Source organism: Mixophyes fleayi, chromosome 8 (assembly GCF_038048845.1).
Source record: "Mixophyes fleayi isolate aMixFle1 chromosome 8, aMixFle1.hap1, whole genome shotgun sequence".
NCBI classification, from domain to species: Eukaryota; Metazoa; Chordata; class Amphibia; order Anura; family Limnodynastidae; genus Mixophyes; species Mixophyes fleayi.
In genome coordinates this window covers 101,628,249-101,647,556 of record NC_134409.1, presented here as the reverse complement: position 1 = coordinate 101,647,556, position 19,308 = coordinate 101,628,249, and the positions used below count along the sequence as shown (strand labels likewise).

Below are 19,308 nucleotides of genomic sequence, written 5' to 3'. Positions count from 1 at the left end.
TTTAAATGTGCAAATGGTTTAATGCTTTTGATCTTGGAGCGCTGATCCTGGGTGGTGATCCTGTTTAGTGCTGCCTGGATCACCACCCACAATTAGCACTCAAAGATCAAAGCCGCTAAGTATTTCTTGACTAATGCATAGGTGGATACTTTCTTTTAGAAGCACAAGTGTTCTAAAACACGTTAAAAGAAACCACAAATTTAGTGCACAAGTGAAAAAGTTTACAAATAAAATGTGAGAATTGTATATGAGTGAATAAGAGTCAATATGGAAGGTTTACTACCAACACGTCAGTGGTATTATGGTTTACAGACAGGATCCCGACCACCTCACTGGAGCCGAAGTGGAGCATATGGCAGCCGCAGATCCAGCTGGAACAGTTTAGGACGTCGCCATAGCATAAAACCAAGACCATGTACTGCTGAACATGAATCTTTACTCTCTCGGGGAGAGGACCATAGAGACAGAGGATATTCCAGGAGAGCATCCAGTCTAAAACACAGGAGGGCAATGTCCCTGGACAACAAGGGCTCTTCAGATATTCCAGATCAAGCTGGACTTCATGCTAATCATAAGGCATCCAGCAAAGGAACCTCTTCAGCTGGAGAATATCACGATATCTCTGGAAAAACACCACAGATCATGAAAGATGTTTTCCCCAAAATGAACAACCGCAAAGATAAGGAGGAAGAAGAAGAGGAGATTGATTATGTAAGTAATGAACTTTACCGTAAGAATCATAACACCTGTGAACCCATTATCTTGAACAAAGGTCTATCCAGACCAGTGGACCCCAATAGACATATATTTACATACAATATACAAAACTAAATGATACCAGATATGGCCACTCATTCACGTTCGCTTAGCCCAGTTTAGCCTTCAACATACATTTTTCCCACAATAAAATATTATGAATATATCGGGAGGGAGATCATTTACACCATAGAGCCACCAAATCTAGAATTATCAAGTAATTTATTGCAGAAATACGTGGACACAGCAAGTCAAACATTAAAGTGCTTCCTTAGAAAGGCTGGACCTTAGAGATCCACTAGTTGCAAGTACCAGGACCCTGATGAGCTGAGCAAATGGCTGGTATCAGGCTGGTAGCAAATGTAGAAAAGTGTATAAACAGACAATGATATAGATAGATATATATATATATATATACTATATATACAGATATATATATAATATATATATATAATTGTTTGTTTATGCACTTTTCTACATTTGAAGCTAGTCTTAAAGCTTGCATATGTGCATGCTTTATAAAGCGTAAGAATAAACCTAATATTATTAACACAAATATTTCAAGAAGTAGATAGCTTACCAGTGTATACTTATGAAATCAACCCGAAGGTAGACAAGCACCCCCCATAAAGTGGCATCACTTATCTCTCTGACCTATCAGTGACTCCAGTGTTGATGTCCTCACTTTTAAAGTAGGTGTGGCTGAGAGAGGAGTGAATTTTGGTATAATACAAATGGATCATTGTATGTGTTAATTCTCATAACTTGGTGACTTTTGCCAGTACCAACATTTTTACATTTCACTATTGAAGGGTTTGTACATGGTGCCCACTAGGACACTGAACACTCCCCCTTAATCAAATTGGTGGTAACTTTTAAATCCAAGTATATATTTAATACCTTTACATTCTTTCAGGTGTAGGTTATATTTGCAAATAAAAATAACAATGATAATTAAAGGGTGACACCTTTAATTGCTATCTATATCAGAAATCATTGCAAGTTTCAAGGGTTTAACTAACCTTTATTTGACAGATTACAAGGGCCTAAACCTTCATCTGTTCTATCATACATACTAGCTGTATAAATGTGTTCACCTTAACTCCTGTAATTAAAAACTGTCATTTAAGAACAAAGTATTCTTAGTGAAAAGATGACAGGAGAAAATATCAACATGCTGAAAATAATATATTCAATATGAACACAATAGTTACTCTTTATTAACTAATGTGTTCAAATTAAATTAAATTACCACATTACTGACATTTGTTATGGGTAGAAATATAATTATTAATAGAATGACATAGATGTTTAATCAACAAAAAATGATGCAATGTGTATCTCTGTCTCTGTAGAGCTGATATCTATTGAGCTAGGCATAATAATGAATTGGCCTTAATCAGCATGATATTACTCTCTGAGGGATCTTTGCCAAGTATTTATATAAAAGGAACCGATGACAGCAGAAAGTAATAGTGTTTTTGATATTGTAGTAATTTCTGTAGAAGGATAAACACTGTGACATGCACAGAGAGTTTACCAAAGACAATGACACATCGCTGAATTGTGACAGCAGATGACAGCTCCAATTACATGTAAACAAGTGACTTGTAAATGCATTCTGAAAATAAAAAAAAGGGAGCGGGAGAAGGAGATGGTCCTAACATATTATTGCTGCTCCCTGCAGAGCTTGTGTTTCCGGATTCGAAAAATGATTGAGGTCTATCGGCCAGATTGGTGTGAATTACGTGAGGACTGGTCCATATTCCTTTTCTCACCACAAAACAGGTAATCAAAGTAAGGTCTACTAGCTATATGTTTATAGGGGAATTAAATAGGACTGTTGGGCTTTGCAGCACCAGACCAATTATTTTATTGGCTCAGTGAGAGTTCAGATTTTAGATAATGGAAATATCTGTTTCTTACGAATTGATAACTATAGCCCTAGGTCTGCAGAGATGTTGAGGACATTTTAGAAGTTTTGCATATGAGTGGCAGCTACATTAGTTTTTTTTCATTTAAAAAAAGTAAAGGTAAAAAGTAAAAAAAAAAGTAAAAAGTAAAAAAAAAAAAAAAATGAACAATAATTATGGTTAGCAGTTACATTTTGCCATTTTTCCATTAAAAATAAATCACCAAATATGCTATTTCAATGTCACATTGAAAAAAATTGCACCCATGTCTAAAACATGCAATAATCCCCACCTGCATGCACTATCTACACGTGTTTAACAAGCACATGCTCTCTACATGTGTTTAACTAGCACGGCACACAATGGAGGTGAAATACTTTCAAAACTAAAAGTGAAAATAGTCTTGACACTTGTTTCTACTGCACAACAAATATGTCTATTATCCCCAAACGTATTATGTTTTAGATTATATAATTTGCTCTGGCTAATCTGTGATTATACAGAAGATATTATATTACCCAGATAAGTAAGCAACAATTCATTTATATCTTCTTGTATTCAAATCGTGCATATAATTTAGGCTTCTTCCTACAGTAAAAAATGTGAGTAGGTAATTTTACAGGTACTTGCTAATTATGTTTTGCTGCTTAAATCTGGAGACATATCATTGGACATGATGTAAATTTAAACAAGAAATACTTTAATTCTATTTTAAGTATAAATAAGACTGATATGCAAGTAAATTGAATTATTAAATAGCACATGATAATGTATCTCTTGTTTTTTTATACATTTTTATTATCCCCAGACTCCCGTAGTTATAGATATGTACTACAATACTGTAAAATATTTGTAGGCTGTGTGTGTTTAAACTCATAAGCTGTTTTCTTTGAAAACACTCATAGACTATCAGGTTCCCTCCTCGTACCAATCTTTCTAGTTCACTAACTGCCATGAAAATATAAGATGGAATTCATGCACTGCACAAATCACTTTGCTCTGAGTTGAAGCTGGAGAAATTTACAAGCTTGATAAAATTTTCCAGGACCTTGGACAGCAGCTGCTAGAATGTTGTGAAGCAGAAACACTGAATGTTACAATGAGATCATTCATTATAGTACTTTCTAGCCAAAATATGTAATTTTACTCTCTGGCACTAAATTTTAATTACTGGAGTATTGCAAGCCATAAGCAACCACTAAATCCCCAGTTTAGCCTAGCAGAAAACAGAAGTGTTTTTTATATATAGGCCACAACTATTATTATTTTCTAGACACTCTAGATTGTTAACAAAGAGAATTACTATGGTGCATCTTTTGAAAACAACTTCTCTAGATTGTGTGTGATTGCATCTATCTCAACTTTGGTTTCATTATAGGTTTCGAATCATGTGTCAGACAATAATTGCGCACAAGCTATTTGACTATGTCGTGCTCGCATTCATTTTCCTCAACTGCATCACCATCGCTCTGGAGAGGCCTCAGATTGAGCACAAGAGTACGGTGAGAATCATCTTTAATATCTGGGATGCTGCGTTCAGCTTTTCTTTTGTATAACTTGATTAAGCCAGCAAGCCAAGCAAATAATATTAAGATCAGGATGCAGTGTATAATAGTCCTAACTCCAGCATCTGCAGAAGCTGAATTACTCTGGTATGAAAGTGAAGGTAGAATCAGCATATTAATGAGTTGTGTTCTTTATTTATTATGTCCTGGGGCTAGAAGAAATGTAGCATAGGCCAGAGACTCATAACATCACTTTGTAGAGGCTGCAGGAAAAACAATGTAAAACGTGTGTATCAAAGTTCTAAGTAAAGATCAGTAAAACACTTTATCTTTACTAAAGTATGCACAAGTTCTTTATAGATGGGATGTTTGCTTACACCATGCCATACTCATGCAGTGACTCTCACTTGTAAGACATGTTGGTATTTGTAGTTCAAAACCACATGATGTTGAGGCCTGATCAATACATTCCTACATGATGATATTTCTAACTAATATTAACATTGATGGTATTCTGTATACAATATTTCAACAGAAGTCATTTTGGATATAAAGTGGCTGTCAGGCTACTCTGTTATAAATACAGTTCATATTTTTTTTTTTTTTTTATTGAAAACTGGGACATCCAAATGATTTGTTCAATAACCAGGATGTCCTGACAAAACCAATTTGTAAGATTACAAGTCTGAATACAATCAGGTGCCTGGATGTTTCAGGGACTATAGAGCATTGTATAGAATTTTCATTGTTGGTCCTGCACTTACTTATATAGACATTTTATGAATATTGGCATGCCCGAGGAAAGGTATTGAAACTCATAACCACTAATCCTATATTTCCCATAGTTTATTAAACAGCAACAGAAAAAAACACATAATCTGATTGGTTGGTGCTTGTAGCAACACTATTTTATGCACAACAGTTTTTATAAATGTTCCCTTTTATCACTGGTTCCGGAACTGCTAAACACACATGCAAAAATATGTAGCTCCACCCACTTTGATAGCATCATTGTCCAATTATCTCCATTCATTGTGACTGACACTGTGACGTGCGAATGGCAGGATCTGATCTGTCACAAAAAGAGGAACACATGGTGTAATTTGTATTGTGTGTAGGATCCTAAATTAATGTTATGTACAATTCAATGCCATCAGATTGGATTTGATTACGTATGCTGGAAAATAGGTCAGATGATAACCCACATTGCAGTATGGTTGCGTAATTGTTTAACCAAATGCAGGGACATACTTTAGAGATTTGGATTATGACCTGGTTGTCTGACCCAGTGTCTGATCAACAGGATTAGTGTAATTTGGTTATCCTCATGAGTAGCCATATTGCTCACTGTTCTAGTCATCACCTGGTTATGCTAAACAGACACATTGAAACCTGTGTTGTCACCATAGCACTTTAGTTACTGAAACATCATTTTAACTCTGGCAAACTGACAAACACTGCAAAGATATCCTCTTAAATTCTACACCATGGCATTATTCTGTTTTATTGCTATTTTAACCAGATTTTGGGAACCTGAGCACTTACAGAAATCATTTGACTACAAGCCCCATCATTTGGTTCGACACTGATTAGTAGAAAATGCTGGTTATAGTTAAACCGCAGCTTCAGAGCTACAGGCTGCTTACATTACACATAATTGTGTGTAATTTAGTAACACATAGTGGGAAAAATCATACACCTCCCTTATAGTCTGTTTTTTTGCTATGTTTTTACAATGCAACATAGTCTTTTGGATAAAAATGGGGAGGGGAGTATTCCTGTTTTCTCCATTATTCCTAATTTTACTTCTTATTGTTCTGCAGGAGAGACTCTTTCTCAGTATATCAAATTATATATTTACTGCTATCTTTGTAGCTGAGATGACATTGAAGGTATGTCTTTTATTCAAATGCAATTCAATTTTATAGATTTATTCATATTTGTTCTCTCTTCATGGAAATAAAAGTCTGCTTATCTGTATTTGTTCCAATAAAACTTATCTTTGCCTTTCATTGTGTTTTTCAGGTGGTCTCTCTAGGACTATATTTCGGGGACCAAGCGTACCTCCGCAGCAGCTGGAATATTTTAGATGGGTTCCTTGTATTTGTATCTCTGATTGATATTGTGGTTTCTGTGGCATCTGCTGGTGGAGCAAAAATTCTTGGTGTCCTTAGGGTGCTACGGCTTCTGCGTACATTGCGACCTTTAAGGTGAAAATCAACCAGATTCATTTTTTGGGCTTGGCAAGGGACTTGCACTACATATACTGACAGGATCTGACACTCTGATGACTTGGAAGTTGTGATTACATAACATGTAGCAGTTCTAGCAGTTGCCTCACTTGGCACTGTTTGCTTATGTCCTATTAAAATAGTGAGAGATTGGTCTAACAGTCACATGTAAAGAAATGACCTTGCACAATAATCAGAGCTATAACCATAAGCCAGATAGAGGATAAGTTGTACATTTGGAGATGTTGCCAATCAGATTCTAGCTATCATTTTGTAGAATGTACTAGATAAATGATAGCTAGAATCTGATTGGTTGCTATAGGCAACATCTCCATTTTTCAAACCCGCTGGAAACTCGCAGCTTGATACATTTACCCCCAGAACGTGAAGTGGTGGACATCACAGGGTTTAATCACAGTATAATATCTCTTGAAAGAATTGTCCCCATATTCCCCTATTCTTATTTCTATCCAAATTATCCAATTTTTAAGTCTGAGCTATAGATCAGTATATACACTCTTTCTCGTGCCCTGAATATTAGTATACGTTTTAGTGTTTTTTGGATGTTTGTATCTGTGTATAATAAGTTGTGTATGGTCATTTGTATCCGAAAGTCGACAGATGTGCATACAGTATAAGTGTCTATAATTAACAAACGTAAGGGTCTCTCCTTGGCCAGTTAATATCTAGAAATGTATGTATATATGCTATGCCTGCTAGGTAGAAAAAATGCCTCTTGTTTCTTATTATGAATTTTCAACCAGTAAAAACATATTTAATGGGGAAGTATCTTGTTTCTCTCTCTACAGTCAATAGGATAGTTGAAGTCTAACCCCAGAATCTGTCCTGGGTCATTAAGGAGAGCAAGGAAAATAAAGGAGTAAATTTGATCCTGGACAAACAATGTTACAATACAAGGGGTGCAATTAGATAATTATTTTGCACATCAAGCAAATACTGGCTTTATTCATGTAGCACACAAATACTTGATAACTATATTTTAAAACTGAAATTTAAAGTTGATCTAGGACAACCCCTACATCAATTATGAAGCTGTTCCCACATTTTAAATGTATCCCCCCTCCAATGCAACATGGTTATGGCAATGTGCAAAGTTGCGTCTTTTTTTTTTTTTGTTGCTCTCCTTAATGGTTCAATCCCATTGTGTTCTCCAGGGATTTTAGTTTGCATATTTTTGAAAGAGTATACATCATCAAGTGAAGGGTCTTTAAAAGACCTTGAAAGAGATGATGTTACCTGTAACTCCCTATTGACAAAGAAATCGCATCTGCTCAGTAGAGTGAAGACATGCAGAGGGAGTAGGCCATACAGCATTATTGATCGCAATGTGGGACAGTTAAAGGAGTTCTGTCACAGTGCGATTCATGTGCAACCTAAGCTATAAGATCAGAATCCTAAACATTAGCAATGCAGTCATGTAATTCACCAACCTATGCTGTAATATCTACTTCACCTGTACAACACCAGTGGCATTGGTGGTATACAAGGCATGTATATTTGTGCAGACAGTGGAGCTCAGTTTCAGTGCTCTCTGGTTGCTGTTGAACTACAATTCCCATGCTCCTCTGCCATGCAGCACTGTAAACATGTCAAAAGATAGCCTATGACTCTTAAACTGCTAGCACTGAGCTAGTAGAGCACTATGGGTGTTGTAGTTCTTCAACATCTGGAGAGCACATTTTCCTACTTCCATTTCCAGCCATTAGCATAGAATAGTAAATATTTAAATGCAGCAGTATACCACAACATGACATGGCAAGAAATCCATACGTGACTGCATTAAACTATCAGTTTTTCATTGTAATCAGGGTAATAAGCCGAGCTCCAGGACTGAAATTGGTGGTGGAAACCTTGATATCATCTCTAAAGCCAATTGGAAACATTGTCCTGATCTGTTGTGCCTTCTTCATCATCTTTGGGATCCTTGGGGTGCAGGTACTGTTTTTATGGAAAGGATACATGAAATGTTGGCATAACTGAGAAAATTATTATTTTATTCAGTGTTGAGTGATTTGCTATTTTATTACATATTAAAAGTCAATGGAAGGTCTTTACAGGATCACTTCAAATCCACTTTGGAATGATTACATTTTACTTGCTGAAGAGATATGTGTGGAATCTGTTCATTGTGTTCTCCAGTCATTGGGGTAGTATTGATGAACTGATCGTCATGCAGAGCCCCTAGCAGACCAGTAGACAGTAATAGTGGAGTTTTCATGTCTCCACTGTGCCTTACTATAGAGATGAAGGGATGGCCCTGAGTATTCTGCAGTCTCAAACAGCAACTGAAGCTGGGACACTTCCACACCTTACTAAATTAACTTTAATATTTATGTTAGTGCCATGTAATCCTATAAAAACTAAACTTGTTTGGGGATTAGAGTAGGTCCTGTCGCCACCAGGTATGTGTGTTAAACATGGCGGTTCCAGCTCTGATACTATTATATAAGAGGAATATAAATATACCGTAATCCACTTGGCGGGATCAGATCTCTGACCAAAACGTTTTTTAACCTTTATTTCCACATATTAAGAATTCTCACAATGTATTTTGAAATATTATACATATCTTGAAAAGAGTGCCCCATAAATGCCAAATTATCATGTTCTCAGACATGAGGGTATCTGTGTTTTATTCATTAAGAAAACAGCACACTGATTTTCTGTGGGCAGTTTCCAAAAGAGAAATGAGGGTGTTTATAGGCAAATGTGTCCAAAATTACTGTGCTAGGAGTGCATGGTGTAACGATCACCATACCCATGGGATAAAAACATCCTAGTCCCTACACTGTGTGGTCACCCAGCCAGACCCCTAACTAGGGACTAGGAATTAGGGAACCTGACTACCCTTGATGTGGGTAGGAACTACATTTCAGACACATAAACGTAAAACTTTTTATATAATTGGCCAACACAAATTAAACAGTAAAACAATACACTGAACTAATCAGCTTCATTAGGAAAACACAGGGTTGTATATACGGAAAACACAACTAGTGACATAAATGTAAGTGGTAATGTCCTCCAATCCTGTCCAAAAGTCTCCTTGTTTTTGGCAAATTCAGTACAGCAAACCGGTGGTAGTCAGCATATCGGTGCAGACTACACCGACAACACTTACAACGACATCTGGAGTCCGGCTGGCTGTTTCCACGACGAGGATCCATCACGACTCTTCACTGAAGCGACTTCAATCAATCCCGAAGACAGAAGACGCCGGCTACTCTGGATGACGTCACTGACCTCGCCGACGCTGTTCACGCTGCTCTTAAGGGGGTAATGTAACTATGGGGCCATGTACAATGTACTTTAGAAAGGGTTGTACATTGTATATGGCCCCATAGTTACATTACCCCCTTAAGAGCAGCATGAACAGCGTCGGCGAGGTCAATGACGTAATCCAGTGCAGCCGGCGTCTTCTGTCTTCGCGATTGATTGAAGCCGCTTCAGTGAAGAGTCGTGATAGATCCTCGTCGTGAAAGCAGCCAGCTGGACTCCAGAGGTCGTGGTAAGTGTTGTCGGTGTAGTCAGCACCGATCTTTCGTACCCAAACCTGCGATTGTAGCAAATCGCTGATATTCGGCCACTTTGCCAGCCAAATTTAAAACGGCAATGGGTTTCAAAGAAAAACTTGTCTTTAATCAATTGCCATCTGCCGATGATAGTTTAAATTCTTCTTAATTAACCATGACTCCACAGAAGTTGTAAATTCAGACCACACCCTGATCTTGTTACTTTCTAAATATGTTTTCCAAACGTTATACTGTATATTGTAATCATGCTGATTATAGGCTCTGTTACAATACATGTATTTTATTTCCAAGACAAGTCAGTTATTTATCACCACACATGAGGTCAGATTTTTTTCTAGCTCTTATTCCCACATTTATGTCAGAAATTAATTACCTTACCCCATACCTTAAAACATTATAAAGCCATGTGCTTGATTAAAAAATGTCCCATGCATCACTTAAAGATATTTCATAACTATATTCTTCTTTTGCAATAATCATTAACATATTTCTATCTCTTCCTGTTCCCCATAGCTTTTTAAGGGTAAATTTTTCTACTGCCTTGGTGTAGATGTTCGAAATGTCACCAACAGGTCAGACTGTGAGGCTGCCAGTTATAAATGGGTGCATCACAAGTACAACTTTGATAACCTGGGACAGGTAATACCTTATACCAGTGACATCACTATCATGTTTCATTATCATATGACGATTACATAGTCTAATATTAAATACATTATTTCCTTTCATTCCAGGCCTTAATGTCACTTTTTGTTTTGGCGTCAAAAGATGGATGGGTTAATATCATGTATAATGGACTTGATGCCGTCGCTGTGGACCAACAGGTATGAAATCTTCACATTATCAGAAGATAGAGTTAAGCAAATCTTATTTTTACTCCAGATTTCTTGGAAATTAAAACATTCTTTATTGCCCATTCTTTATCAAGCCTCAAATATCAAAATAGCGTTGCTATCATTCCCTCATATGTAGTATGTACAATGAGGTAGTAGTTCAAGAAACAGATATGCAGTCTAAGCTCAGTACCTTGTCAATACTTTAGACCAACCTAAACACCCTGCAAATAACAGTTGGAGGACAGCAATAAGGACATTAATGGTTATTAGCTCATATTTATTATATACCACCCAAAGAACAGCACATTCCCCCATGACAAGCATGGTTTTATAATTCTTATATATTATTCATAGTTCTATTAACAGATTGTAATATTTTTATTTACCAGAGCTCATTATTGATATCCTTTCATACTACTAAAACAACTATGTTATGTTAGGTAGGAGTCATGGAACAGGTTTAAAATCGTCACCATGCAACCACCCAGCTGGGTACCACACCTCTCACTCTTCTCAGTGATTGCATGAGCTGCAGCTGAACAGTTATGCTGTAAAGGCCTTGTTCAGAGTAATTGTTTTAGAGACTTACAAGCAGTGTGGTCAGGACATACTTATTCAATTACTGTACATACAGTGTATGGTGACTTATGAATACTCCTGCCCGTTCACCATAATGTACCTTAAATACAAGAGCTTCAAGATTGCTTCATGAATTAGGTTTAAAAGAGTAGGATAGCAAAATAGTGTATCTGTATTTCCAAGACATGGAACCACTTTATTCCACTGAATACAATAAGGATTCTTAGGGCTAGATTTACTAAGCTGCGGGTTTGAAAAAGTGGGGATGTTGCCTATAGCAACCAATCAGATTCTAGCTATCATTTTGTAGAAGGTACTAAATAAATGAAAGCTAGAATCTGATTGGTTGCTATAGGCAACATCCCCACTTTTTCAAACCCGCAGCTTAGTTAATCTAGCCCTTAGTGTTTCTCTATTTCGAATTCACCAAAGGCTTCAAAACTTTTCATGTTGAAGAGTATTGTGATCTCACAATGTTAACAGGGCTTCAGTGAACTCCTTAGCTGGAAGAATGCAGGATATATCACTTTAGGATTACCAGTTTGCATCCATTACATCAAATATTCTTAACATCAATGCACAGCTAATTTGTTTTGAACCAACTTTTATGAGAATGCAGCCTATCAATTCACCAGTTTGTAGGCTGAACCAACATGTATGGGAATGATGCCTATCAATTCACTAAAAGCTAGTTCTTTGTCATTGACACTGGACCTCATTTATTATGTGTACACAGAGAAAACGCTTTGGTTTTGCACTGAGGTCTGCTCTACACACATCAGACTAGACGCCGACTCTGCTCTCTTGGGACACAGCTCCATAAATTTGTATCGGATAGGTGGAACAGTCTGAAGAGGTGCACTTCATAAAAGTGTAGATATGCTATCAGATATCCAACCCCCACCACTTTATAGTCTCCCCTTTCATTAAATAAAACATTTCAACTTTTCTCATAAAATATTTCTTAAATTACCCTTATTCATGGCTTAAACTAATCATTGGAGTGAGACATTGGGACTGCCAATTTTGTGTGTTTGAAGCTGTGAAATGTTCTTCTCCCCTGATATGCAAATGGAATGTACAAAATGTGCTCCATTAAAAGAATAGAACAAGCCCGGTCTCTCCCAGTTCAGAGTTGGGGCAAAGATCAAATTATTCTGCAAAGTAGAAACAGTCGTGTGACCATCCTCACAGTAAGGAATGCCCTTAAAAATGTACCATCTCCATTTATCATTTAATAATCTCGCTTTACAAAATTAAAACTTGTTTTTACACTGCTGCACAAAGTTAGGTGCAATTGTTACTTAACAAAGAACTTTGCCCAACTCCTTCTATTCGCCAAAGAGAACCCTTTTGTTCTAGTGCAGATGCCCCTTCTTGCTCCGTAAACCTGTGTGCTCTGGCAGACATTGAGCCGTAGTTGCTCAAATCAAGGTGTACAGCTTGATCTTACACTATGCCTCAGGCTGCTTGCGCTTACTAAATGAGGCCCACTGTGTGTAGGTGACAAATCCGCTTTAATAATACTCGGCTAGTATAGCTCTAACATATAATCAAAGCAAATATGACTAGTTGTTATAGGTCACATCACATTTCGGCTACTTAAAAAAAGTCTTTATTGACTTTAGTGTATTTAACTTGTATTAAAAATATGTGTTACGAAACTAAGAGGATTGTTTGAAATAGTCATTATAAGTTGTGTTTCTTGTGTCTTTCCAGCCCATTACCAACAACAACCCCTGGATGTTGCTCTATTTCATCTCTTTCCTGCTCATTGTTAGTTTCTTTGTACTAAACATGTTTGTGGGTGTAGTAGTAGAGAATTTCCACAAGTGCCGGCAGCACCAAGAGGCAGAGGAAGCTCGAAGACGAGAGGAGAAGCGCCTGAGACGCTTGGAAAAAAAGCGAAGGAGTAAGAAAAAGTCTAAGTGTTCGGTCGGTTCGTAGGCACTATAACTTCTTCCTATCTTCTTCCTCCTTCCTCCAGCGCCACTATCAGTGTCCATGATATACCATGCACATTGAGTCTTCGGTTTTTATGCCCGGTTAACCAATTTAATGGAAGATATTTTAATGGTAATGCCTAATGAAATACATGACATATAAACACAACTTAAAGTCACCATTTTATGTAAAACAAAATGAGAATTGAAGCTATCATTTCATTAGGGGCCGGGACATCACTAAAGGTAGCACCCTTTGGTTCCCAGGGAATGGATAGGCTGCATTCCCATTTTTATCATCTATAACAGTCTTAGGCTACCTATCACCAGGTACTCTTTCACCAGAACTCCCAGTATGCTCTGCAAACATTTGGCAGACATTTTGGGACTGAGTCATTAAGGAGAGCAAAGCAAAACCAATGAGTAACTTTACCCTTTGGCAAAACCATGTTGCATTGGAGGGGGAGATACAGTTAAACTATGGGGACAGATTTATAGTTGGGGTAGGGCATGTCCTAGATCAACTTTAAATTTCAGTGTAAAAATAAATCTATCAAGTATTTTTGTGCTACATGGAAAAGCAGCTAGTATTTTCTTCATGTGCAAAATAATAAACTAATTGCTGCCCTTGCATTGTAACATGGTTTATCCAGAATCATACTCACTCCTTGTTTTGCCTTGCTCTCCTTAATGACTCAGGCCCTTTATGTTTAAAGCTGTGGCTCCACAACATCTGGAGAACCATAAATAAAGTAGTTTAATCCTGCACTACGTTGCTGTATGTTTCCTGGGAACAGTCAAAATTTAATACATGCCCCTGAACAACAACAGAAACATCAGACGAAAAAGGGGGAGTGAAGAAAGATAAAAAAGGGAAGAAGGAGGTGACTTTTACTCATATGCAAAAACCCTGCAGTGATTTGCATAATTATCTGTTGTACTCTGCCAGTCCTTATTTACCCTTTACCACTTCCTTTCCATAGGGATTTGCAAAGCATTGCTCCACAATGTGCTGCAAACTTTCTTTGGTAGTGAATTGGGTTAACTAACCGACATCATTGTCATTTTCATCTATTTTTTTTTACCCATCCACAATTCCCTTTACTTAAATTGCTTATGTATTGATGTATTTGCAAGCAGTTTCCTGTTACACTCAACCAGGAGTTAAAAGACATTTTCAGACCCCTCATGGTCTCAAGGTGACTTTGTTCACTGATAAAAAAAGAAGAGGGAAACTTTGCAGACTGTTAGTGAAACATTAGTGCTCTTTGTGATCACTTACATAATTTATTTTTTTACAAAGGTCATTGCTGGTCTGAATCATTGGGTGTCATTTATGGGCAGACAGAGCAGCACTTTTGTATTTTATAGCTAAATTTCACCCATTGTAATGTAAAGTAGGTTCTTAGGTGTCACTTAGACCTGGTATCTTAGCACAAAAAAATGGTCTATTTTGCAATGGGGGAAATGTTTGCTGTGGATGATGGGAAGATCTGTGTATTTCTTAGAAATTACAATCAAATTCCATTTGTAAGCCAACGTAAATGGAAATATTACCTGCAAGGCATATAAATGATCTGCAAAGACTGCAGATAGGGGAACATGAATGCATCTGCGATTTTACATGGTGGTGCAGGATCCTGATTTTAGTATCGCATCAGAGGTGGAAATAACCATTACTTAACATCAACAGGGTCCAGTCTGCGCATACAAAGAGGACAAGATAAAGTAGGCACACAGCTTGGCGCATGCATAAAGTATATCCTTAGCAAAGGGAAAATGTAAAAAAAGTTTGGAATAAATAAAACAGCAATCCCATGAAATAAATAAGGTCTGTTTTTTTTCACATAAATCACTGTGACAGGCTATAATAAAAACTTTAGTAATTATCACTTTCCCTTGGTTTGTTTAATCAGATTGCTATAAATTATTTAGAAATCTATAGAGATTGCACAGTGTCATGGCAACCACAGTTACATGGCACATGATGTGAGCATAAGGGCTTTGGAATGGCCCTCTGAGCTCTATCTGCTCTGTGCTCTGTAAAATCCTTCCCCTCCTTCCCCTATCACATGACATGCTGTTAAGTCTGTATTTGTGTGACTGGCAGCCATACTTGTCTGCCCTCCAGAAGGATTGTGATTAAATAATAATAATTCTTAGGAGGACGACTAAGTAAAAATAATCATATACATGCTTCAAATGTACTTAAAATGTTATTTTAAGGATAAAGGCTATGTGGGACTGCTGCTTTAAGGACCCCATATAAATTATCCAAAAAAAACGCTGCACTGACAATAGAGAATATACCGGACCAAGCCCTACACGATTACACCACCACAATGATGACTGCTACAAATAGCTAAATCTTTAAGGCTCTGGAAATAAGAAAACCAGAAACCACAAATAGATCAGGAGCTTTATTTCACAACAATAATAGAAGAATTACACTTACATTTAGATGAAAACACACAAGCAGTAGGGGATGCATAAACGGTCCCCCGCCTGCCAAAATTCGCAGGTTAACCTGGATCCCCCTTGTGTTCAGCAACATTTCAATGATAGACCTATCGGTGTTAGTTAGAGAGTGGGTGCAGGAATTAAAGGCTTCACTATTAATTAACAAACTAATGTATTTTACAATATAAATCCCCTAGTTCTGAAAATTGAAATAAAGCCAGTCCGATGTCCCCATACTTTTCCCAAGTCCTTCCATAGCTAAATGAGGGCCAAAGGTGAAGTAATTTAGAAGAAAAGAATAATTAATCTAATTTAATGAGGATGTAGTAGACATGGGTAACTACTGTAGGCAATGACTTGAACAGACTTTTTTGTATTTGTAATCCAAGTACTGGGGAAGCTCAACAAACAAGGTGTAATGAGTGGGCAAAGATTTAGAATAGACAGTTCATTTAATTTCCTATTGGGCATGAATGTTAGTTTGCTCAGAGCACAAAAGCAAATGCAAAGGCTCTGAATGGAACATGCTAGATGTGATGCACTGTCTGTTAGAGATGAACCCCCACTGTGTTCCTTTATTTGATGCTGTCTGTCATCTGTCTTGTTCTGTATTTATCATCTGCACTATACCTTAAAATACTCTGTTTATTTCCTTGCCCCTTGTCACTCTATTATCTTACTGGTCTAAAAGTTGCATCTCTCTGCTGTTTTCTTTCACACAGAAGCCCAGCGTTTGCCATATTATGCCACCTACTGCCCTGCACGCCTCTTAATTCACACAGCCTGTACTAGCCATTACTTGGATATATTCATTACAATCATCATTTGCCTTAATGTTGTTACAATGTCCTTGGAGCACTACAGTCAACCACGGGTGAGTGAGATGTTTCACTTTTTTAACACACAAAAATCATGAATCAAACATATTAGTATTTCCAGTTAAAATTAACATTAGAACTGTCCAAATGTGTTACTAATGATAATAGTAATAATAATTGACCAAGTAAAATAAACATTTAGTTTAGAAATTCTTCCATTGATAACTCTTTACTCTTTTTTTTAGTATAGTAAAAACATTTAATCATTAAAAATGTATGTTTACTTTTGCTTGCTTGATTGAACATTCTTCATAAATTCATTACTGCATAACCCTTGTGCTATTTTTTTATCTAAATATCAATTTTGTTAATTTGGACTTGTTGACTTGTTTAATTTCAGCTTGTTGCCTTGTTTAATTATATTATTGTATTTAAACATTTGTTCAGTTAGTGGTTTTTCTCTACCTCCCTGAACACTTTGAACCACATCCTTGTTCTGTATGTAAACTATTAAAGTTATTTTATCGTTTACCAATAATCATTGTCTATGCGATTTGTGTGGTTCCAACTCACAAAGTGATTTATTAGCAAAAGCAAAAGAATAACAATTAAATAAATAAGTACAGCCAATACATACGCCACGCTCCGCTGGATCCAGCTTGCAGTCATTCAGTCCTGAAGTCTGTGGTCAAAGGGACTGTAAGCTGATTCCAGAGAGCAATATATATACATTTGGTGTTATAGTAAATACAATATAGATGACTTGACATGTTTCCATAGATTCAGGCTCCAGGACAGTCCAGTATAGTGTAGTTCATAGGTCAGTTCAAACGACACCCTCCAAGGGTGGGGGTCAGCTCTCCAATCAGATGCATACTAATCTTCCCGCTGAAAGCTAGTTCAAACTGGTCTATTTACTTTATACACACACAATACCATTCTGATCACTAATTCCCTATATTCCATAACTAGCATACACGAGGTGCGATCTTATAGCTGACGGAACCGGATCACTAAGGATAAATAGGGGATTAGAATGACACCAAACATGATTTGTTTCCTGTAACCTGAACCTTAGATCTCACTAAAGTGCATATAACATTATAATATTTAACTATAAACTCAATAACATCTGTTCATAAATGACTGTGGGTTGGAACTATTATAAGATGAACTATGTACAAGTGAATGTGTAAGTGTAAGTGTATGTGTGCGTTATTTATCGTGCGATTGCGTCATAATATGTGGCGTAATGATCGCAATCGCACGGTAAAACAATATTAATCAATATACTTTCTTTCATACAATAATTCGACTTTGACAGCACTTGTGCCGGGGGCAGAACAGAGAGTGTATGTTACAGAGCTTTCAAAATCACATTTACATTGCTATTCAGTTATTATGGTGTTTAAAGATTGTGGGTCTAATTCATTAAGGCATGCAAAATGAACGTATTGTGCATTTTTTTAAAACGCAAGTAAATTAGGCATGTGCATGTCCGTATTGAACAAGGAGCGGATGTAAAGATACCTCACTAGATGAATATGGGTCTAGGTCCACTCTGCTGTAACAGACAATACACTGCAGGATATGTTCAATACAATTATGGAATATAAAGTCACAAAAGAAAGCACAGAAAAAAATAATAATTTAATGTTACTTCTTAATAATATAGTCATTAATGACAAAGTTGTTTTTTTTAAACAAAAAAGTAATAAAATACATTTATTAGGCTGTTATTAATGTCTACTGTTCTTAAAATGCATTTTTACAGTTGCTCTTGATTGCAAACACATGTTCTAGATTGCATACACGGCATACTTGCCAAATCCCCCGGAATGTCCGGGAGACTCCTGCATTTTGTGAGAGTCTCCCGTACTCCCGGGCAAGTGTGGCAATCTTCTGAATTCTGCCCACTTCACTAGGAAGTGCCCCACTTCCTAGTAAAGTGGGCAGAATTAGATCCCAAACGCTGTGATTCCCGTCACAGGGGGGGGCAAAATGACGCGATTTTGGCCATCCCGCCCCCCTCACGCCCCCTTCCCCTGGCGGAAGGGAGCTGAAGAAAGTCGGCAAGTATGATACACGGCCATCATCACTATCACTCAACACTTCTACCTGACCTGTAGCTGGTGCAAGACATATGGCAGAAAAATACGTACCTTAGAGTTGCATGGCACGCCCTTACTGTACATTGGCCACATGCATACTCCCATTTCCGTCACTGTTTCGCCCCTGAAATCGTAGGCTGCAGTAAGATTTATTGGACATTGCTGCATTCTCTGCTGTATGGTTTGTTTCTGGGCATGCACACTGCGATTTTACTCAAAATACGGCAGTTACATTCTGAGCTGCATCAGGCCCTGTATATTTTGTGTTTTCAGCAGGTTACATGAGTTTTGCAAGGGGGTGGGGGGTAGTATTTTGCCAGGAAAGAATTTAAAGCTGCATTGGCATCTAATAAAATATTTTCCTAAGGTGGCTCCTCCACTTAGCTGGAGCCCCGTGGGCTGCTACATGCCGCTGTTTTTGCCAGAGCTCTACTGGATTTGTAATACAGAACAAACAGATTAATTGTATAAACTAACATTAAATGGCTGCAGAAGGGAAGGGGGTGTGGACCTTCACTAGTCACAATCTGTTACATACAGTTTGTGTCCTGGGCTGTGGAAATAAAAGAAGAGGGGCCAACTTATGAAAACATATTCCTGGT

At 37.3% G+C, this 19,308-nt stretch overlaps 1 protein-coding gene across 1 annotated transcript in view; it reads left to right on the top strand.

Annotated features, from left to right (window-relative positions):
* CACNA1I (calcium voltage-gated channel subunit alpha1 I) overlaps positions 1–19,308 on the top strand; it is a 565,240-nt gene that overhangs the window by 474,300 nt on the left and 71,632 nt on the right. The window contains exons 17-26 of the mRNA XM_075183011.1: positions 313–711; positions 2,444–2,544; positions 4,048–4,171; positions 5,998–6,066; positions 6,200–6,384; positions 8,235–8,361; positions 10,473–10,598; positions 10,694–10,783; positions 13,094–13,286; positions 16,500–16,651. Coding sequence (XP_075039112.1) covers positions 313–711; positions 2,444–2,544; positions 4,048–4,171; positions 5,998–6,066; positions 6,200–6,384; positions 8,235–8,361; positions 10,473–10,598; positions 10,694–10,783; positions 13,094–13,286; positions 16,500–16,651 — 1,566 coding nt within the window. The remainder of the gene's footprint in view (positions 1–312; positions 712–2,443; positions 2,545–4,047; positions 4,172–5,997; positions 6,067–6,199; positions 6,385–8,234; positions 8,362–10,472; positions 10,599–10,693; positions 10,784–13,093; positions 13,287–16,499; positions 16,652–19,308) is intronic.